At 44.7% G+C, this 23,467-nt stretch overlaps 1 protein-coding gene across 2 annotated transcripts in view; it reads right to left on the bottom strand.

Moving 5' to 3' along the window:
• sh3gl3a (SH3-domain GRB2-like 3a) overlaps window positions 1-22,668 on the bottom strand; it is a 168,484-nt gene extending 145,816 nt beyond the window's left edge. For both annotated transcript variants that reach the window (XM_070858669.1, XM_070858670.1), the window contains exon 1: window positions 22,431-22,668. In XM_070858669.1, coding sequence (XP_070714770.1) covers window positions 22,431-22,475 — 45 coding nt within the window. In that variant the 5' untranslated portion in view covers window positions 22,476-22,668. The remainder of the gene's footprint in view (window positions 1-22,430) is intronic.
• Between the last annotated feature and the right edge of the window lie 799 nt (window positions 22,669-23,467).

The following is a 23,467-nucleotide window of genomic DNA, read 5'->3' as shown; positions in this document are numbered from 1 at the left end:
CTTTTTACAAATCCCTAAAATTAGCCATGACAGAAATTTCAGGACCCATAAATTCTGACATAGAAATCTGCTCGCCAACCTGCAGCATCTTGTAATCACAAAGATATTATGGACCCAAATTTCCCCACGAGTTGCACCGTTTTTTTGGTGTAACTTGATTTTTCTGGTGTATGTTTTTAGTTGCAAATATGGCCAGTGTAAGTGAGGTAGTTAGGTTTTTTGTTAGGTCAGTTCTTTTTTGCAAAAGCGGGTGTTCCCAGCCACTTACACCATTTATGCCAATTTGACGAGAAAAAAATTGTACTAAACTAACTTAGGGCAGCGTATGTGTCCACTTTTGTCCGCACAGAAAGACCTTACTGACAGTTAAGGAATCGGCGCAAGTAACTACATTTAAAGCACCACCAAGCACAAAAAGTAATAAGCAATTAATTAACAAATAAAATAGAAGGAACCTTGCCCCTAAAGCACCAAAATCAATCAGTAAATAATAAAAAATAGAAGTCTTACCTTAGGGAACGCAGCGGGCAGTTGATGAGGGAGCCCATTCGGGCAGGGCTAGGGACGGCGTGTTTCGGGCCCCTCCTACACAGCCTGCAGCAAGCGTTTGCAGAAACAGCCTGCCAAGAGCTACTGCACATGCACGCAGACTCTAGCGTGTATGTGCAGAGGTCCTGGCACTGCTCCATTGGGCCACACTGCGCCACGACCAAGGAGAGGCTAGGGAGCGGCCAGAATACGGACGTCTTTTTTCGGCGGGCTTGGAGGTGGACAAACGCAGTGCACCTCGGGTAAGGGCACCAGAAAAACAGGATAGGGAAATTCTAGCCCTATCAGTGCATATTAAAGTTGGAATATAGTAGTGGTTGGTTGCTGGTGGCGAGTATTGTATCCTGATTAATATAAAAACTGCTATAGTATGTTCTGTTTATTGCAAACCAAAAGCAGGAAGGTTAACAACCCGAGATTGAGGATTTCCAGCATTTTCTGATCTGATAGCAGAAGGAATAAACTTGTTTTACTATTAGCACGTGCTGATCACACTGTGCATTTGAAGCTCCTGAAGCGTGGTACAGTAGACACCAAGTTGCTGGAGAAATACCACCAACGATATCTCCGCAAGATCCTGCAAATCCCAAGAGGACAGACACACCAACGTTAGCGTCCTTGACCAGGCCAACATCCCCAGCATTGAAGCACTGACCACACTTGATCAGCTCCGCTGGGCAGGCCACATAGTTCACATGCCAGACACGAGACTCCCAAAGCAAGCTGTCTACTCGGAACTCCTTCACGGAAAACGAGCCAAAGGTGGGCAGAAGAAACGTTACAAGGACACCCTCAAAGCCTCCCTGATAATATGCAACATCCCCACTGACACCTGGGAGTCCCTGGCCAAAGACCGCCCTAAGTGGAGGAAGTGCATCCGGGAGGGTGCTGAGCACCTCGAGTCTCGCCGCCGAGAGCGTGCAGAAATCAAGCGCAGGCAGCGGAAAGAGCGTGTGGCAAACCAGTCCCACCCACCCCTTCCCTCAACAACTATCTATCTCACCTGTGACAGGGACTGTGGCTCTCGTATTGGACTGTTCAGCCACCTAAGGACTCATTTTTAGAGTGGAAGCAAGTCATCCTCGATTCCGAGGGACTGCTTATGATGAGCGTGGCAGTAAGTGAGGTGAATCATGAGACTCGACAGGAGATCGTGCAAGAATGACTTTCCAATTCAAATCAATACTGTGATTGATCAGCTGATGAAGGCCCGGAATGAAATGCTTCAGGTGTGCAGCAATTTCCCAGAGAAATGTGGAAACCAGTAGAAGCACATCATCCCTACACTGAAATAGTGCCAATCTATGCAGTTGTTCTATAGTTGTTCTACAACTGCTGCAACAGCAGTCACATTACGGCAAGGTACAACACATCATCCAGAACAAGTGGCCACTGTCTGACCAGTTTGGTGATTGGAAGGCCGTTAGGCTCTCATTCATTGCATCCCACGGTGATTATAGTGATTAGACAGAAAGGGAAAGAACCTGAAGACTGATGTTAAACATAAATAAAGTTGAGTAAAACATACTATAAAAGCCACAGTTGTGGCCCATTTTAATCATTTCCATGAATTATAAAGAGACTGGAAATTAAAGGGTTGTGCAGTTATAAATTGCAATTTTCTTCAGAGCCAGAAATTAATGCTACAAGGCAGTGTTTAAAGTTACAGAGAAGTGTCCCCCTGTGATCATAAAGAGAGACATTACGGATTGCCAATAATATGATTTGCATAGAATTGCTCATCTTGTGATCCCAACCTGTTACCTTGTCCTGCCTCAAACAGACATTGAAAAATAACACAAATGTATTTTCTTTTTGTCATCAAAAATGCTTATCAGGAAGTAGCGGCAGCCATGATCTTATTGGATAGCGGAGCAGACTCGGGGGCAGGGGGGGGGGGCCATATGGCCTACTCCTGCTCCTGTTACGTTCTTATGTCCTGTGGCATCTCCAATGGTTCTCACTCGATGGTCAGCCATAGCACTGTTGGCAACACTCTCGTCTCTGAGTCAGGAGGTCATGAGCTCAAGTCTCACTCCAGGGACTGGAGCACGTAACCTCGGACGACACTCGAGCGCAGAACTGAGCGAGCGCTGCACTGTCAGAGGTGTCGTCTTTCAGATGAGACATTGAACCAAAGCCCCATCTGACCTCTCAGGTGGACATAAAAGATCCACATCATTATTCGAAGAGCAAATGGGAGTTGTCCCATTGTCCTGGCCAATATTTATTCCACAACAACCAACAGCTAAAACAGATTATCTGGTCTTTTTTCTCATTGCTGTTTGTGGGAGCTTGCAGTGTACACTTTAGTTGCTATATTTCGTACATTATAATAATGACTACACTTCAAAGTACTTTATTGGCTGTAAAGTGCTTTGGGCAGCCCAAGGTCGGGGCAGGCGCTATATAAATGCAAGTCTGTCTTTCTTTCTTTCACTCTAGCAGACTAATAAATAGACCAGTGATTCAGCAGAAGATAGTTCACCCATTCAATCTCATCAAACTGCAGACTGCTCAATAATGCATTTTTAGTCATTATTTGCTGCCCGTTAAAGGATAATGCGCCATCTATTGCATTGCATGTGATTTCCCAATACAATTAAATGCCATTTTATATTTCAAAACTCGAATGAAACCCCTGTAAATATTAAATGTACAATTATAATATTTTGTGACAATACCTTAAGGTTACTGTATATCATCCATCTACACCTGGTTAGGATTCTGTAGCATCTACAAGACGTTAAGCATTGCTGAATATGGAAGCTACAATTTATTGAAATGATTTTCATACCACTGCTACTGGTAAATTATTACAATACTATGCACAGTGACAGGAAAATGATATTCATGGTTATAATGCAGTTTTGCAATAAATGAAATATTCGTGTATTTATTTAATACAGGATTACTGTCTTGTTAAATACTTTTCATAGTATCTGAGCAAAGACCATTAATGTCACTGGTTCTTTCAGATTAAAATATTTGAAATTAAAATCTGTAATAATACATAATCTCTAGGCTTGAGAAACTGCACACATCATTACACAGACAGAGCTAACAGATTCCTTAGAGTGCAGTCCTCAGTTAAAATAAAAGGTATTTGGCACATGGAAACATAGAAAATAGGTGCAGGAGTAGGCCATTCGACAAGATCATGGCTGATCATCCACCCCAGGACCTCCCCCCCACGCCCCCTCCACACCCCCCCAGCCGCAAGGACCACATCCAACTCCCTCCCGAACACATCCAGTGAACTGGCATCAACAACTCTCCACGGCAGGGAACCCCACAGGCCAACAACTCCCCCCCAATCCCAGCCCCAAACAGCCCATCCCCCATCCCAAGAGCGTGCCCCCATCCCCCCCCAGCTCTGGACCCACCCAACATCGGGAACACTCCCCCTGCACCCAACCCGTTCCATCCCGTCCCGTGAGAATCCTTCCCAAATGCCGAACACCCCCAGATGTCGAGCCCCCAGCCCCGGCCACCCCGAAGCCACGACCCCACGATGCCAACCACACCACATCCACCAACCGCGATCTGCGCAGTCAACCTGTCCACCCCACTCTGAACACTCCCCGCACCGAGCCACAGAGCCCCCAGGCCCGCCCCTCCAACACACTTCGCCCCCCCAGTCCTCCGCTGCAATGTGGCCCCTCCTGTCCCCCGCCCTGGGTTTCTCTACCCCCCCCACCTCCACCACTCTCCCCTCCATTCCCCGCCCCGTCTCCTCTCAACTTCCCTCTGCCTCCCCGCACAGGCTCCCACCTTGGGGGCGGTAACCTTTTGGGGCAGGGAATTTTAGCCCCCAGCGTGGAAGTCCTGCTCCTGCCGCAGAATTGGCCTTACCACCCCTCAATGGAAGCGGAGTGCAATTTCCCACACTCCACTTCCTTTGGGGGCAGTTACCGGGGCACAACTAGATGCTCCTGTGACAGTGGGAACTGGTGCTCTCCACTCTCCCGTCCTGTGACAGTGGGAACTGGTGCTCTCCACTCTCCCGTCCTGTGACAGTGGGAACTGGTGCTCTCCACTCTCCCGTCCTGTGACAGTGGGAACTGGTGCTCTCCACTCTCCTGTCCTATGACAGTGGGAACTGGTGCTCTCCACTCTCTCTCCTGTGACAGTTTGAACTGGTGCTCTCCACTCTCTGTGCTAATGATTCACCCTGTTGCAACAACAATGTATTTATATAGCGCCTTAAACATGCCAAGGCGGTTCATAGGAGCGTTATCAAATAAAACTGGACACCGAGCCACAGAAGGAGATATTAGGGCAGATGACCAAAGGTTTGGTCAAAGAGGTAGGTTTTAAGGAGCGTCTTAAAGGAGGAGAGGAGGAGAGGGGGAGGGAGGGAATTCCAGAGCTTAGGGCATTGGCAACAGAAGGTATGGTCACCAATGGTGGAGCGTTGAACATCTGGGATGCTCAAGAGGCCAAAATTGGACAGTAACAAGAGCGCATAAATTTCAGATAGTCACAAAAAGAATTATAGAGAAGTTTAGGGGGAAAAAATCTTTACACAGAGGGTGGTTGAAATGTCTCTGCCACACACCACTGTTCAAACGAGTCGATGAATTAGTAGCATGAAAATAAAGGAAAATTAAAGGGTATGAAGAGCGAGCAGGACAGTGGGCTAGACTATTTTGGTCATGTAGAAAAAAATACTAAATGAGTTGAATGGTCTGTTTCTGTCTTGTAAAATTCTATGATTCCATCTATATTTTTTAATCAAATAATAAATTAGCAGCTGTATTTAAGAGTTAGACACTTCATAAAATTTACCCCTTTTGTTGTCTCAATTATTTCAGTGAAACAATCTAAAATTAATTGCAGAGGAATATGTAAACAAGATTTTTTTTTAAAAAGGAATCATATTATTTAGGATGCCAGCAATTTAATCGCTTAAACAATTTCCAAGAACTCAAAAAAACGAATTAAAGTACAATCTGTTTCAGATGAAATGCTAAGTTTACGAAGTAATTACTGCTGATTTTCCTAGAATGGCACCTCAGACACAAAGATAAAGGAAAATGTGGCAGTTTGCTGGGTCTCTGTCCCCTCTGCATAGCACCCAGGATCTGGTGGGGCTGGGAATAATTGAAACAAAAAGGGTAAATGTTACAAAGTGTCTAAATCTTCTTAAATACAGCTGCAAAGTTATTATTTGATTGTTTAAAAAATATAGATGAAATCATAGAATTTTACAAGACAGAAACAGACCATTCAAGTCTTTTGGTATATTTTTTCTACATGACCAAAATAGTCTAGCCCACTGTCCTGCTCGCTCCTCATGCCCTTTAATTTTCCTTTATTTTCATGCTACTAATTCATGGACTCTGTTTGAACAGTGGTTTGTGGGGGGGGAGGAGAAAAGAGGGAGGGTGGGGTGAGAGTGGTCTAGCAGGAAGTGCAGGCCCGTCGGAGATATGCAGCGGAGTTAGGCAGAACCATTTCCAGACCGCTGCCTCATTTTCCAGGAGTAATATTTGCTGGGCACAAGGTGCACAGGCCCTGAGCTAGTCGGGACCCGTTCGCTGCTGGGAAACTGATGCGATCGGATTGGCTTCCCGTTCAAGTCAATAGAGGGGTAAATCGGGCGGGGTGTAAATCCCAGTCGGTTTCCACCCCACCGTCCCTACCCAATGAACCCAGCATTTTCTTCTTGGAAGAAATCAAAGTATGTAACATATTAAGTTGAGCAGTGAGAAACGTGTAATGAATCATTGCTGGGAGTTAAAATCCTCTGTTGAGGTTAACACATCCACTGTGCTGACTTTATGCAAAAAGCAGAGAGTTCAGTCATTTTTGCACACACTCCAAAATTCCTCTGGGAGATAACCCTGTCCAACACACAAAGATGGCATTAATGCAGGAGAACGAAGTCCAGTGCAGAGAAGAGCAGGAAATATAGGATCAGGAGTGACTGAACTGTTTGATTCCACAGCAACATGGGTGAATCTGCTTTGCTGCAAAGGAGGAGCAAGAGGGAAGCAGCAGCAGCAGAGGAAGCCCACCTGAGATCAACGGAGGAGGACCACCAATAACCGCTATTGCCCCAGGCACTGTGTCTACTGTGGACAGCAAAGTTAGCTCAGCTGCCCAAAGAATACTACGGGATTCACAGTATAACTATCTTGCCCCGGAACCAGACCTGTAGCCAAGGAACAGCTATTGTCCTGTCAATGGTAATAAGAGCGATAACAGTACTCACCGGTTTTGCCACAGGATCCTCTTCGTATTGGCTGGAACCTTGGCAAGGATCAGCCAGTTTGTTGTTCACCACTGATCGTGAACACACTTAAGTTCGGCAGCAGATTCCACAACAGCAGGAAAAGCGCACAGGATATTGCGAAAGGTGCAACATACCCAGGTATCATCATCATAGGCAGTCCCTCGGAATCGAGGAAGACTTGCTTCCATTCTAAAAATGAGTCCTTAGGTGGCTGAACAGTCCAATACGAGAGCCACGGTCCCCGTCACAGGTGGGACAGACAGTCGTTGCAGGACAGGGTGGGTGGGACTGATTTGCCGCACGCTCTTTCCGCTGCTTGCGCTTGATTTCTGCACGCTCTCGGCGACGAGACTCGAGGTGCTCAGCGCCATCCCGCCCTACACCTCGGTATAGGTCACCATCGACCACACTTACCCAAGCACCTTTACCACAACCCATAGCTTTCATCAACACAAAACCGATCACTCGATGAACATCCAGGCAGTGTTCAACCAACAACAAAGAATTCTGTATGTCAATGCACAACTTCCAGGCAATATCAATGACACCCATAACTTAAGGAAATCGAGGGTTCCTCATTTGACTGAAGAGTTGGTTCTGGAAAGTTGCCGCGAAAAGAGGAGCAACTCCACTCATTGACAACGAGCTCATCTTCAGCTCACATCTGCCTAATCTATATCCGTGATAAGTAACTCACCCTGTGTTTTCCCTTCTAAATCAGTTAAACTCTCGAGTGCGTGTGGGTGTATCTGGGGTGGTGCCTGCTTCAAGTCCTAGTGAGGCTGAATGTTGGGGTAAGACTGGTCGTTCAGGAAATAGCTTGCTGCTTTGGGGGATTGGCATATTTGGAAGAAAAGGATACATGCTTAGTACTTGTGGATAGTTACACATTGTGTTCAATCGCAGACATTACGTGGGACACCACACGTGCTGCTTTACACCTGCTGGAACACACTTGCACTTATAATTATACACACCAGAAATGCGTTTCCACCAGCTTGCATATCATCCATGCCCTCAATGACTTCCCAATGATGACCTCCATTATGGTCTCCTTACAGAACGTGAGGGGTTTGACTTGCTGTGCCCCGTTGCCTGCTTGACCTTGGAGCCTTCTGTTAAAAGCAGCCTTTTTTGCAAGGGGAAGAATAATATGTACTGAATGAGTAGATATACTGAACAGGGTATTTCAGGCAGCAGCAGAATCAGGTGAATTCATAATGGGGAACAAGGAAATGGCAGACCAATTGAACAAATACATTGGTTCTGTCTTCACTAAGGAAGACACAAATAACCTCCCGAAAATAATACGGGACCGAGGGTCTAGCGAGAAGGAGGAACTGAAGGAAATCCTTATTGGTCAGGAAATTGTGTTAAGGAAATTGATGGGATTGAAGGCCGATAAATCCCCAGGGCCTGATAGTTTGCATCCCAGAATATTAAGAAAGTGGCCCTAGAAATAGTGGATGCATTGGTGGTCATTTTCCAACATTCTATAGACTCTGGATCAGTTCCAATGGATTGGAGGGTAGCTAATGTAACCCCACTTTTTAAAAAAGGAGGGAGAGAGAAAACAGGGAATTATAGACCGGTTAGCCTGACATCGGTAGTGGGGAAAATGTTGGAATCAATTATTAAAGATGTAATAGCAACACATTTGGAAAGCAGTGACAGGATCGGTCAAAGTCAACATGGATTTATGAAGGGGAAATCATGCTTGACAAATCTACAATTTTTTGAGGATGTAACTAGTAGAGTGGACTAGGGAGAACCAGTGGATGTGGTGTATTTGGACTTTCAAAAGGCTTTTGAAAAGGTCCCACACAAGAGATTAGTGTGCAAACTTAAAGCACATGGTATTGGGGGTAATATATTGACGTGGATAGAGAACTGTGTGGCAGACAGGAAGCAAAGAGTCGAAATAAACGGGTCCTTTTCAGAATGGCAGGCAGAGACTAGTGAGGTACCGCAAGGTTCAGTGCTGGGACACCAGCTATTTACAATATATATTAATGATTTTAGACGAAGGAATTGAATGTAGTATCTCCAAGTTTGCAGATGACACTAAGCTGGGTGGCAGTGTGAGCTGTGAGGAGGATGTTAAGAGGCTGCAGGGTGACTTGGACAGGTTAGGTGAGTGGGCAAATGTATGGCAGATGCAGTATCATGGAGATAAATGTGAGGTTATCCACTTTGGTGGCAAAAACAGGAAGGCAGATTATTATCTGAATGGTGACAGATTAGAAAAGGGGAGGTGCAACGAGACCTGGGTGTCATGATACATCAGCCATTGAAAGTTGACATGCAGGTACAGCAGGCGGTGAAGGCGGCAAATGGCATGTTGGCCTTCATAGTGAGAGGATTTGAGTATAGGAGCAGGGAGGTCTTACTGCAGTTGTACAGGGCCTTGGTGAGGCCACACCTTGAATATTGTGTACAGTTTTGGTCTCCTAATCTGAGGAAGGACAATCTTGCTATTGAGGGAGTGCAGCAAAGTTTCATCAGACAGATTCCCAGGATGGCAGGACTGACATATGAAGAAAGACTGGATCGACTAGGCTTATATTCACTGGAATTTAGAAGAATGAGAGGGGATCTCATAGAAACATATAAAATTCTGATGGGATTGGACAGGTTAGATGCAGGAAGAATGTTCCCGATGTTGGGGAAGTCCAGAACCAGGGGTCACAGTCTAAGGATAAGGGGTAAACCATTTAGGACTGAGATGAGGAGAAACTTCTTCATTCAGAGAATTATGAACCTGTGGAATTCTCTACCCCAGAAAGTTGTTGAGGCCAGTTCGTTGGATATATTCAAAAGGGAGTTAGATGTGGCCCTTACGGCTAAATGGATCAAGGGGTATGGAGCGAAGGCAGGAATGGGGTACTGAATTTGCATAATCAGCCATGATCATATTGAATGGTGGTGCAGGCTCGAAGGGCCGAATGGCCCACTCCTGCACTTATTTTCTATGTTTCCATGACGAACAGTGTTCAACCTTTCTCACCTGCCTGTTTCGAGGTTGTCAGTTTTGGCCTGGTCAAACATCTCCATGCCTTCCATTTGTGTTATGATTTCAGCAGGTTCCTGGATGACTTTGCGTTAAGCGTAATAAACCAGTAAAGACAACACATACGACTTAAGCAGAGCCGTTCAGAGAGCTGGTATTATCGGAGAGGGCGTGTCACGTTGATGGTAGCGGAGATGAAGCACGTTCTGGGGAGAGTGGAGTGGAGATCTGGTGGCTGCTATGGCAACAGAAGCAGGCTGCACTCGGTCAGGAAATGAAGTGGCCAGTTCGGCAGGCAGCAATGTGAAATGGTCACGCAGCAAATAAGTGGGCTGGACAGGGAAGGTGGGTGGGGAATTGAGCGGACTTGCATCTGCTTAGACAGCAGGTGCAGTATACAGTCAGGTGGGGACATGCAGAGTGGCGAGGGGAAGGTGTTAAATTGGTTGGACGCAAGAAGAAGCCAAGTCCAGCAGTGGAAGGGGGTCTGTGGAGAGACCGCAGCCCCAGAGCAAGGAGAGAGAGCGAGAGAGAGAGAGTGAGGGGAGAGAGAGAGAGAGAAAGGGTGAGTCGGGAGAGAGTGAGTCAGGAAAGGTGTTAACGGATTGGATGCCAGCTAAGAAAAGGACTAACATTAAATAGCAACAGCATAAAGATATAATTAGAAAATAATGAACACTGAAACAATGATTCAAAATCATTGGAAAAAGAGCTAGAGAAGAGATGTGGAGAAACGTTTTCACTCAGAGTTGTCGAGATCTGGAACGCTCTACCTGAAAAGGTGGTGGAAGCTGATTCTATAACTAATGTTAAAAAGCAGTTGGACAGATACTTGGGGATGAGGAACTTACAGGGTTACACATAAAATGCAGGAATGTGGGACTTAGTGCAACTGCCCTTTCAATGAGCCAGCACAGGCACGACCGACCGAAAGCCTCCTTCTGTGCATTATGTTTCTATGAATCTAAGAAATAAATGTATGATTTCTAGTACTATTGCGATGTCTTGCGAAGTGATATGAACATAAGAACACAAGAAATAGGAGCAGGAGTCAGCCATTTGGTCCCTCGAGCCTGCTCCGCCTTTTAATAATATCATGGTTGATCTGATCATGGACTCAGCTCCACTTCCCTGCCCGCTCCCCATAACCCTCGACTCCCTTATCATTCAAAAATCTGTCTCTCTCCACCTTAAATTATATTCAATGACACAGCCTCTACAGCTCTCTGAGGTAGAGAATTTCACAGATTTACAATCCTTTGAGAGAAGAAATTCCTCCTCATCTCCGTTCTGAATGGGTGACCCCCTTATTCTGAAACTATGCCCCCTAGTCCTAGATATGAAAATGAAGAAATCTGCAAAAACACTAATTATAAACGGGATGATTAAATCAGATGAAAGCGTGACATGAAAGCGTGACAAAAGCAGACATGGACATATAATGGTTTATTCTATTAATTATTGGCAGATCTTCACTGGAAATTCCAGTAATGGACTGGATGGAGGTGTTGCTGTTTTATAAGGACCATGTTGTAGCCGATAATGCCGGATGTATTATTCTGCTCCAAGGGTGTAGCTGTTGCCTCTTTAAGACCATAACATTTAAATAAATAATATTTCCCTACAAAACAGCAATGACTATACTTCATTGCTTGTGATAAGATTTGTTCCGGGGGCATCCTACTGTAAATGCAAAGCGATGGACCAGGAACTGCCTCAGGAGGTGTTTGCAGTGCCTTGTGGTCTCGTCAAGGGAAACAAGTCTTCCTCGATTCCGAGGGACTGCCTATGGTGATGATGGTCTCGTACCCATAGGCCAGGCATTAGTCCCTTGGCATCTGGACTAAAGGACACGCACACATTCTAATTCTGTGCTTCATTATTTATGGGCAAACAACAGTTAAACCCAGCACATGTGATAGTACCTGGGATTGTGTTGTTTTATTTTCTAAAAAAAAGAGGAAATAGCACTTTTCTCTCTCGACATCCCAAAGCACTTCTACAGCCAATTGGTGTGTAGTACACAAGATCATAAGAATTAGGAGCAGGAGTAGGCCATATGGCCCCTCGAGCCACACTCAACTCTACTTTCCCGCCCAATCCAGATATCTCTTGATTCCCCTAGAGTCCAAAAACCAATCTATTTCAGCCTTGTATATACTCAACGATTCAGCATCCATAGCCCTTTGGTGAAGAGAATTCCCAAGATTCACAACCCTCTAAGTGAAGAAATTCCCCCTCATCTCAGTCTTAAAAGGCCAGCACCTTATCCGGAGACTATTCCCCCTAGTCCTAGTTCTCCTGCCAGGGTAAACAACCTCTCAGCATCTACCCTGTCAATCCCCCTCAGAATATTCTATGTTTCAATGGGATCACCTCTCATTCTTCTAAACTCCAGAGAGTGTAAGCCCAATCTACTCAATCTCTCCTCATAGGACAACCCTCTCATCCCAGGGATCAATCGAGTGAACCTTCGTTGCACCACCTCCAAAGCAAGTATGTCCTTCTTCAGGTAAGGAGACCAAAAGTGTGTGCAGTACTCCACATTGTAGTAATGCTAGAATGAATCGATTTCCCTAGGAACCCTGTAGCAGCAGCATTGCAATGTTAATTGCTGTCCATAAATATCATATTAAAGCATTTGAAGAAAGTGGAGTTCTCTCGCAGTGCAAATTGACTGCATTTAACAAATTGTACCTTGAATTTTAGCTTAAAAAGCATAATTATACATTATTATACAAAATAACAAAACATAAATTCAAGGCTGTCAATTATCTCAGGGTTGAAATGGCGTTTTGAACAGCTTGTGCTTTGTTTTTGCAGCTCATGGTGTCATCTGAAGTGCCTGATTAGATTATAAACCTTGTAACTCACTTGCGGATGTTATATTCTACATATGCACACTGCCTTCGCCAACACAGACTACTTTTTTCCACCAAAACAAGAGACTTTGCTGCAGCATGTGTGACACATCACGACAATCACCCTTACTATGTGTAGGGTATGCCCAAAACATAACAGACAGCAACAATGACTTCAATATTGTGGTGCAGTATGTAGTAAGAGCTGTAGAAGGGCAAAATTCCTGGGAAACCCCCCCAGTGTTTGGACTCATTGGAAAGGAAATTTAATTTGGAACTATCTACCAGAAAGTTTGAAATCCTAAAGTGCACATGGAAGAAACTATGAACTTTAATCGAATTTGGGATTTTACAAAGCAGATTGAACCTGTGTGGACAGGGGCTAAGGAACTATCCCTCAAAGAAGCCAGTTTGATTATTTAGACTGTCTGGGGCATTGAGACTAAAGTAAATTGCCTGGAAAATGGATACTCGAAAACCCTTCTCCACAAGAGACATTAACATTGCAACAATTAACTCAGAGATGGCCAGCCATCAACCTGAACCTGGAAAGCCATTTTCAGCCTATGCATAAAAACAAAAGGCCCACTCTAGCCTGCATGCAAAAACCAAGCACAAAAGAACTTTGCAATTACCAAGTTAATATTTCCATCAAGAAACAGATTTAGAAGATCAACCCACCCGAGACATATTAACTTTTAACAAGCCTGCCAAAATATGATAAAGAATTCTCAGGCCCGCCAAAATTAAACAAAGAATTCAGGACTGATTCGGCACGAAGATTAGGACAGCTCAATCAGTATAACTGGGCCTCTGTTTTAACAAAGGGTATGCGATGCTTTTGCTGCTACTTATGCTACTGCCTCGAGAGACACTGCTTGTGCTAGTGCCATACTACGCCTATGCCATCAAGAAGGGAGAGAAACCAATGCGATAGTTGTAAACTAACTTCTCCAGCCTCGACATCCTGAAATTGAAAAGGAAAGAAGAACATCACCATCGTGGCAGCAACCGACCACAGCCAACGTGGTACCACTAAAACCACCACGATCGACCAACCTCGAAACAAAACTTCACAAGGAAGAAACCAAAAAATCGAAAGTTTCCACTCAACAATCTAGGCCTGACTATCAACAGGTGAAAATGTTACTTAAAAGTACTTTGAAACCTATTTCTAACGAAGGAAAACAGGTACTTACCCCACAAATCCAAAACACGCCCTACCGCATCAGCGGACTCAACCCAACTGAAGATTGCGCAGTAAGAAGTCCTCTCCGACGTTCGGGGTATGGCAAGCAGAACTTACAGAATCCAACGAACCCCGAAACCATGAACTACCGCTAACTGACCAGAAAGGATTGGTAAGCATAGTCCCCGTCTGTCCTGGAGTCTAACTTAGCCAGTATTAGGTATCTGGGAGGTGGGAGGTGTAATTTTCACTGCAACCCCTTTGACTGTGTGATGTACTGTTCTTTATTAGTGTAATAATAAGTGTGACATTGATTTTATTAAGGATAAGAAAATACAAAGTTCTTTTGCACCAAACCAGTGGTCTTTTGCACTTTATCACATCCCCCAAATAAATCCAGAGTCTAGCACCCAAGGGAGTGGGAGCGATTCAAACTGCTCAAGTAGGTCAGAGGTGAACCTGACCCCCGGGACCACCCCTTACAGAGCCAAGATGGGAGATTTATGCCCTCAATTCTCCATACTGTGAGCTTCACCACAGTCAGAATATTAAGCAAAGGCATCAAGTAGTTGCGGGAAGGTTAGCAGAGAACTGTAGATGCCTAGTCACTTCCAACTGCTCTTGCGGGTATCTTAGTGGTTGGTTTCAAAGAGCACTGGCTCACGTCTGGGCCACTTCTCAATGTGATAGAGCAGAGCTGTGATAGATAGGAGTTGGTTCCACTTGCAGAAGATTTGTCATGAGAACTGAAGTGAGAACATTTATGAGTGTCAGCTGTGGCTCAGTTGGTAGCACTCTGATTCAGCAGGTTGTGGGTTCAAGTCCCATCCAGGGACTTGAGCACAAAAAAAAAATCTAGGCTGACACTCCAGTGCAGTGCTGAGGGAGCGCTGCGCTGCACTGTCGGAGATGAGGCCCCGTCTGCTCTCTCAAGTGGACGTAAAAGATCCCAATGCGCTATTTCGAAGATGACCAGGGGAATTATCCCCGGTGTCCTGGCCAATATTTATCCCTCAATCAACATAACAAATAAACAGATTATCTGGTCATTATCACATTGCTGTTTGTGGGAGCTTGCTGTGTGCAAATTGGCTGCCGCGTTTCCTACATTACAACAGTGACTACACTCTAAAAAGTACCTCATTGGTTGTAAAGCGCTTTGAGACCTTCTCTGGTCGTGAAAGGCGCTATATAAATGCAAGTCTTGCAAGTCTGTCTTTTTTTCATTAGTGGATGTTGAAGGGTAGGGTGGGGGAAGTGAACACAGAATTCCAGAACGTACTACGTGGACCAGACTGTTCGATGATAATTCGCACACTTCTATGTTACTTTCAGGCACTGGGCTTCAGTGCCTTATCACATGGCTTGGAAACAATCTTACAAATCCATCAGAAATTTTCCATCGGGAGCATAAGTGAGATCAGACTAAACAGTTTTGGAAGCCGAACTATTGAAGTAATAAAGTCAAATACTTGCTTACGAGTCAAACTCGTTCAAACATCGCCAGACTGAAGTTATTCTGAAATTTTGTGACGAGTGGCATTTTATGCCGAGTTGTCGTTTTTTATATCAAACTCAGAAGGTAGCAGGCAGCCCATTGTATCTGAGAGAAGAATGCTGAGCTTGTAGAGGCAGAACACACCTAAAATCTTGGGCTGGGAGGTGCATATTGATAGAAGAGGTAGAGCAAAGAAAGCAGTAAATAAGAACATAAGAAATATGAGCAGGAGTAGGCCATTTGGCCCCACGAGCCTGCTCCGCCAATCACTAAGATCATGGCTGATCTGATCTTGGCCTCAACTCCACTTTCCTGCCCATTCCCCATAACCCTTGACTCCCTTATCTCTCAAAAATCCATCTATCTCCACCTTACATATATTCAATGACCCAGCCAGCCTCCACAGCTCTCTGGGGTAGAGAATGCGAGAGACTCATGGCGGCTCCGAGAGAAGAAATTCCTCCTCATTTCCGTTTTAAATGTGCGGCCCCTTACTCTGAGACTATGCCCCCTAGTTCTAAATTCGAGATTGAAGAGACAAAGTCAGTAAAATGTTTACTGGATGCTATATATTACCACAGAAATGTCCATCAGTGCCAGGTTACTCACAACTAACATACATACCAGTGTTTTAGCAATGCATAGATTTTCTGGATTGTGATCTATTTACAGCATTATATAAAAGGATACCCAAGGCAGAACACAAATAGTTTGCATAAAGTTTTAGATTGTTTTTGTAGTTTAACTTCTAATGCAACAGCAATAACTGGAAAATAAACATTTACAACAGAATCCTTGAAAGATATTGGTTTACAAGTATGATGCCAAGGATTTATTGTGTGTGTTTTTTCCCCCCCAGAGAATAAGACACTGATTTCAGAAAAAGCCACAAAAGTTAAACACAAAGGAAATGAAGCACTTGTGTGCAGAGAAGTGGATACTGACCCCGAGACAGTCTTAATCTCAGTGTGGGTACTCCAATAATATGTAGTGGAAATGCACAAAGTAGCATACACTGTAAAAATCGTACTAAGCTATAATTTGGGAAGATTCCATAAGTCATCTGCTGCACAGGTGAAGTCAGGAAGTAGCAACAATTACTTGCATTTATATAGCAGCTTTAACATAGAAAAATGCCTCAATGATAAATCTGAGTGCAATACAGCCCTAACCCATCGCCTGATTGTCTTGCTCAGGCTTGTCATTAACTGCCCAGCAAGGCTCATGGATGGAGAGGTGTCAAGACCAGGGCCTCATTTCTGATATAATTATAAGAACATAAGAAATAGGAGCAGGAGTAGGTCATTTGGCCCCTCGAGCCTGCTCCGCCATTCAATAAGATCATGGCTGATCTGATCTTGGCCTCAACTCTACTGCCCTGCCCATTCCCCATAACCCTGGACTCCTTTATCTTTCAAAAATCTATCTATCTCCACCTTAACTATATTCAGTGACCCAGCCTCTACAGCTCTCTGGGGCAGAGAATTCCAAAGATTCACGACCCTCCAAGAGAAGAAATTCCTCCTCGTCTCCGTTTTAAATGGGCGACCTCTTATTCTGAAACTGTGCCCCCAGTTCTAAATTCCCCCATGAGGGGAAACAGCCTCTCTGCATATACCCTGTCAAACCCCCTCGGAATCTTATACACAACAAAGAGGCCATTCGGCCCATCTAGCCTGTGCCGGCTCTTGAAACGAGCTATCTAATTAGTCCCACTCACCTGCTCTTTCTCCAGAACCATGTACATTTTTGCCTTCAAGTATTTAACCAATTCCCTATAATATCTGCTCCTTCCTCCCTTTCAGGCAGTGCATTCCAGATCAGAACAACTCACCGAATAAAAATGTTTTTCCTCATGTCATCTCCGGTTCTTTTGCCAATTTCCTTAAATCGGTATCCTCTGGTTACCGACCCTCATGCCAGTGGAAACAGTTTTGCTTTATTTATTCTCATCAAAACCCTTCATGATTTTGAATATCTCTATCAGACCTTCTCTTAGCCTTCTCTGCTCTAAGGAGAACAACCCCAGCTTCTTGCTTTTCTCCAAAAAATTGAAGTCCCTCATCCCTGGTACCATTCGAATAAATATCTTCTGCACCCTCTCCGAGGCCTTGGACACAATATTCCAGCTGGGGCCTAACCAGTGTTTTATAAAGGTTTAGCATAACTTCCTTGCTTTTGTACTCTAGGCCTCTATTTATAAAGCCAAGGATCCCATATGCGTTTTAACAGTCTTCTCAACCTGTCCTGCCACTTTCAAAGATTTGGGTACATAACCCCCAGGTTTCTGTTCCTCCACCTACTTTAAAATTGTACCATTTAGCTTATATTGCCACTCCTCATTCTTTCTACCAAAATGTATCAATTCACAATTAAATTTCATCTACCAAGTGCCTGTCCATTTCACCAGTCTGTCTATGTCCTCCTGAAGTTGGTTACTATCCTCCTCATTGTTTACTACATTTCCAAGTTTTGTGTCATCTGCAAACTTTGAAATTATGCCCTATTTACATAAGTTTAGGTCATTAATATATATGAGAACTGTATACTTCCCGCTTGTCAGGAAAACAATCGTTCACCACCACTCACTGCTTTCTGCCTCTTAGCCAATGTTGTATCCATGCTGCCATTGCCCCTTTAATCCCATGGGCTTCAATTTTGCTAACAAGTCTATTAAGTGGTACTTTATAAAAACACCTTTTGAAAGTCCATATATACATCAACAGCACTACCCTTCTCAATCCTTTCCGTTACTTCATCAAGAACTCAATCAAGTTTGTCAAAAAGAAAGACCTGTGCCGTTCACGACCACCGGACGTACAAAAGCGTTTTACAGCCAATGAAGTACTTTTGAAGTGTAGTCACTGTTGTAATTTTGGAAATGCAGCAGCCAACTTGCACACAGCTAGGTCCCACAAACAGCAATATGATAATAAGCAGATAATCTGTCTTGTAGTTATATTTATTTATGGATAATATTGGCCAAGAGATAACTTCCCTGCTCTTCTTCGAAATAGTGCCATGGGATCTTTTATATCCACCTGAGCAGATGGGGCCTCGGTTTTACATGTCATCGGAAAGAAGGCACCTCTGACAGTGCAGCACTTCCTCAGTGCCGCACTGGAGTGTCAGCCTAGATTTTTGTGCTCAAGTCTCCTGGAGTGGGACCTGAACCTACAACCTTCTGCCTCAGAAGCAAGGGTACTACCCACTGAGCCACAGACACGATTTACAATTAACAAATCAATGTTGGCTTTCATTTATTAACCCATACTTTTCCAAATACCAATTAATTTAGTCCTGGATTATTGTCTGTAAAAGTGTCCCCATCACCGACGTCAGACTGACTTCCTGTAGTTGCCTGATTTTCGCTCTCCTTTTTTTTGGACGACGGTGCAACATTTGCAACCCTCCAGTCCTCTGGCACCACCCCTGTATCTAGTGAGGATTGAAAGGTTGTGGCCAAGGCCTCTGCAATTTCCACACTTACTTCCCCCAGCAACCAAGAATGCATCCCATCTGGACCCGGTGACTTTTCCACTTTGATTACTACCAACCTTTCAATTACCTCCTCTTCATCTATTTATATCCTATCCAATATCTCTACTACCTCCTCCTTTACCGAGACATTGGCAGCATTCTCTTCTTGCGTGAAGACAGATGCAAAGTGCTCATTTAGTACCTCGGCCATGCCCTCTGTCTCCACAAGATGATCTCCTTTTTAATCACTTTTACTATTTACATGTTTATAAACGACTTTTGGGTTCCCCTTTATGTTAGCCGCTAAGCTATGCTCATATGCTCTCTTTGTCCCTCTTAATTCCTTTTTCAGTTCTCCTCTGTACTTACTATATTCAGTTTCATTATTATATTATGAACCAGATATTTGCTATAAACCTTTTTCTGTTTCATTTTAATCTCTATATCTTTAGTCATCCAGGGATGTCATTGCTTTCCCCCTTGTGGGAATGTATCTAGTCTGTACCCAAACTGTCTAATCTTTGAAGGCCTCCCATTTCGGTTTTGCCTGCCAATCTTCGATTCCAATCCACCTGGGCCAGGTCCCTTTTCAACGCACTGAAATTAACCCTCCTCCGAAGTTCAGCATTTTCAGGTCTGAATGTTCTTTGTCCTTTTCCATAATTACTCTAAGCCTGAATGACATTATGATCACGCTTTCCCAAATGCTCCCCCACTGAAACATGCCCCACTTCAGTCCCCATAACTGGATCCAGCACTGATTCCTTCCTTCCAGTTCTGATGAAAGGTCATCGACCTGAAACGTTAATTCTGTTCCTCTCTTCACAGATGCTGCCCGATCTGCTGAGTATTTCCAGCATTTTCTGATTTATTTCTGCTTCTTTCTTCATTGGACTGGAAACCCACTGATCAGGAAAGTTCTCGTCTACATATTTCAGGAATTCCTCCCCCTCTTTGCCCTTTACACTGTTACTATCCCAGTCTGTATTAGGATAATTGAAGGCCCTCACTATCATTACTCTGTATTTCTTGCATCTTTCTGCAATTTTGCCTGTAAATTTGCTTCTCTATCTCCTTCCCACTATTTGGTGGCCGACAGTAAACACCCAGTAGCGTATTAGCTTCTCTTTTGTTCCTTACTTCTAGCCAAATAGATTCTGTCGTTAACTAAATCAGCCTTTTCCAGTGCTATAATAGTCTCTGATCAATACTGCCAACCCCCCAGCCCTCTGCTTTTTTTCCTTTCCTCATCATCATAGACAATCCCTCAGAATCGAGGAAGACTTTCTTCCACTCTAAAAATGAGTTCTTAGGTGGCCGAACAGTCCAATACGAGAACTGCAGTCCCTGTCACAGGTGGGACTGGTTTGAGGGAAGGGGTGGGTGGGACTGATTTGCCGCATGCTCTTTCCGCTGCCTGCGCCTGATTTCTGCATGCTCTCGGCGATGAGACTCGAGGTGCTCAGTGCCCTCCTGGATGCACTTCCTCCACTTAGGGCGGTATTGGGCCAGGGACTCCCAGGTGTCAGTGGGGATGCTGCACTTTATCAGGGAGGCTTTGATGTAACCATTGGATGTATAATGCCTCTACACCTTCACCCCCAACCAACCACTCTCCATCCACCATCCTCCTCAACCTGGCTGAACTTGTTCTTACATTGTCCAAGCTCCAAAGCACTCCAGGTGGGACAGCAATTTACTTGCCCTTCTTCCAACTTTGTACACTGTATTCGCTGCTCACAATTCTTTCCATAGGGAAGACCAAAAGCAGATTGGGTGATTACTTTGCCGAACACCTCCATGGATCAGGGAGCAATGCAGGAGGGCAACAAGCTCGGGTTAAATAATGGAAGTGCAAGAATGGATTAATCATCTGTAACTTTGCTTGTTTACTGTTTGTGATAAGGGGTGGCAATTGTGCAAGACTTTCCCACAAGAGATTAAACTGACCAAGTGGATTGTACACAGTCTACGGAAGGAATGGGCTGCACAGCCTAATCCCATTCCATGCTTTCTTGCTTCCATCTTTCTCCCAATTTATTTTCCCTCTCTTGCCTGCTCTTTCTAGCACATCAGTTATTAATAGCAGAGTTCAGAAACACAAACTTAGGCCCCAATATCTCACTGGCCTTGCATGAACGGAAGTACTAGTATGTCAAGCTGCCAAACATCCGTCCAATCTCTGTTCACAAACAAGATAATATAAACAAATCATATTTTTAAATAAAAAGATAGCCTTTGTAAAAGAACAGAGGAAGCTTTTCCTGTATAAACAAAATATAGCAAGAGGACAATTGTAAATTATGGAACATCAAACACTTGTGATACTGGCGCTGTAGTACATTGGCACCTATCTGGCAGTTGACAGTGAGGGAATGAATTGTATTGATTTTACTAACCTCCTCAGAAATTATTCTTCACCTTCCTCTACCCACTCCACAATTGATTTCCTTAACTCAACACTTCCACTGGCTGCTAGTAATGTTTCACAAGTCTAGTCGTGCAATTGTGCTTTTGATTACTGAAGAAGTTATCAATAGAACAGGCAAAACGATACAGTACATCACCCAATGTGGAGTATTTACTGGCAATTCCAGGATTTGGAATTGCAGCAAATTACTCCAACCACACTGTTTCGACCCTTTCCTACAAGCTTAAGATTTATTTGTCGACCTCTTCCTACAAGCTTATTTGTCAGCCGGTTTACAGCACTTTTAAGTTGTGTTTTGCTTTTTTTTTTGCTGGCCTGCACGCCACAACGTTTGAAACAAGGCAGCCACAACGTTTGAAATAAGGCATCCACAACATGCACAACACATTCCCACCGCGACAATGCAAAAACAGAGCCTTCTCCACATTCCCTGTCAACCGTACAGGCAGCAGCTTGATCCACACACGAGATGCGTGCCTTCTCCCTGACTTTAACGGTCTGCTTAACCATTGCCAGTTCGACACTGAACATCATTGCCAATGCAAGATTGCGAAACACCACAGATATGTATACATTCAATTTCAAGAATTGCAATTTCACAGAGCATGGACTGCCACACCACTGCACAAGTTGGAGGTTTAAATCGTGCCTGCGGTACAATGCACGCAGGAGGGAACTGGAGGGGGGGCATTTTCATGCAATGTGACACCAGCTCAAAAATCAGTCCTGGGGGAGCCGCAGATGGAAAGCAGCCAAAAAGGACAAGTCTGAGGATTGCTCGCCACCAGCCTCAGAGGTTGCAATCGCTCAGTTTGGGCAATGTTTATTCAACTAAAGCAGTAATTAAATATGAAATCGGGAGGGAGGGGGACATCACCCAACCTTGCAGGTCAATCATCAGGTGGGGCGGGGAGGAAAATATGAAAAAGTAATTTGCAATTTGGAAGAAAAATAAATCTTCAGGCTGCAGATCAAGTCTGCATTTGCAATTATGCACGTCCCAGAGGAGGGCGCAGCTATCCTGCACCCCACACACACATACACACATATACATATATGCATAACCTGTGGCTACCCTTACTGGGTCCAGTGCCATTAAAGGAGTGTCTCACTCTCCTGCAAGCTGTGACAGCAGGCAGAGTGGCACTGGCAGCATTGGGGCGTCTCCTACCTGGCTGGCTTTATGGAATTGCTTCTTCAAGCCGGCAACCGACATCTTGACCCTCTTGAAGTGGGGGGGGGGGGGGGGGGGTTGAGGGAGAGACAATAGCTGGATTTTTCCCTCCCCTGCCACTAACTGTTTTGGCTGCTGCTGTTTAGAATGCACTGGCAGCGTGCTGTAAAGCGAGCCCCCCGGGCCAGCTGAGGGTTGCGGTGGGTAGCCAGTTCTCGCTATAGTAACGTTGCCTCTCCCACTGACACTGTATCCCTGTCCACATTCTGCCCGTGGCGCGCCGCCCACTGCAGCCGCTGCCGCCCCTCATTGGCCCACGCCGCTGTCACTCACTGTCTGACAGGCCTTTGCAAATTGCCCCGCCCACCCCCTCTGACGTCACCACGCCACGACGTTTCCCCCCCCCCACTCTCCTCTGGTTTTTACATGTGGCTTTAAACAGAGTGTTCAGGGGGCATTTGCAAAATTTGTGTTTAATGCCCTCAAAAAGTTTTTGGAGTGTCCTTCCCCCTTTAATCATAGAAACATAGAAACATAGAAAATAGGTGCAGGAGTAGGCCATTCGGCCCTTCTAGCCTGCACCGCCATTCAATGAGTTCATGGCTGAACATGCAAATTCAGTACCCCATTCCTGCTTTCTTGCCATACCCCTTGATCCCCCGAGTAGTAAGGACTACATCTAACTCCTTTTTGAATATATTTAGTGAATTGGCCTCAACAACTTTCTGTGGTAGAGAATTCCACAGGTTCACCACTCTCTGGGTGAAGAAGTTTCTCCTCATCTCGGTCCTAAATGGCTTACCCCTTATCCTTAGACTGTGACCCCTGGTTCTGGACTTCCCCAACATTGGGAACATTCTTCCTGCATCTAACCTGTCTAAACCCGTCGGAATTTTAAACGTTTCTATGAGGTCCCCATTTAATTCTTCTGAACTCCAGTGAATACAAGCCCAGTTGATTCAGTCTTTCTTGATAGGTCAGTCCCGCCATCCTGGGAATCAGTCTGGTGAACCTTCGCTGCACTCCCTCAATAA

Source organism: Pristiophorus japonicus, chromosome 17 (assembly GCF_044704955.1).
Source record: "Pristiophorus japonicus isolate sPriJap1 chromosome 17, sPriJap1.hap1, whole genome shotgun sequence".
NCBI lineage: Eukaryota > Metazoa > Chordata > Chondrichthyes > Pristiophoridae > Pristiophorus > Pristiophorus japonicus.
Note: the sequence above shows the minus strand (reverse complement) of the source record. Positions and strands in the feature narration are given on the sequence as shown.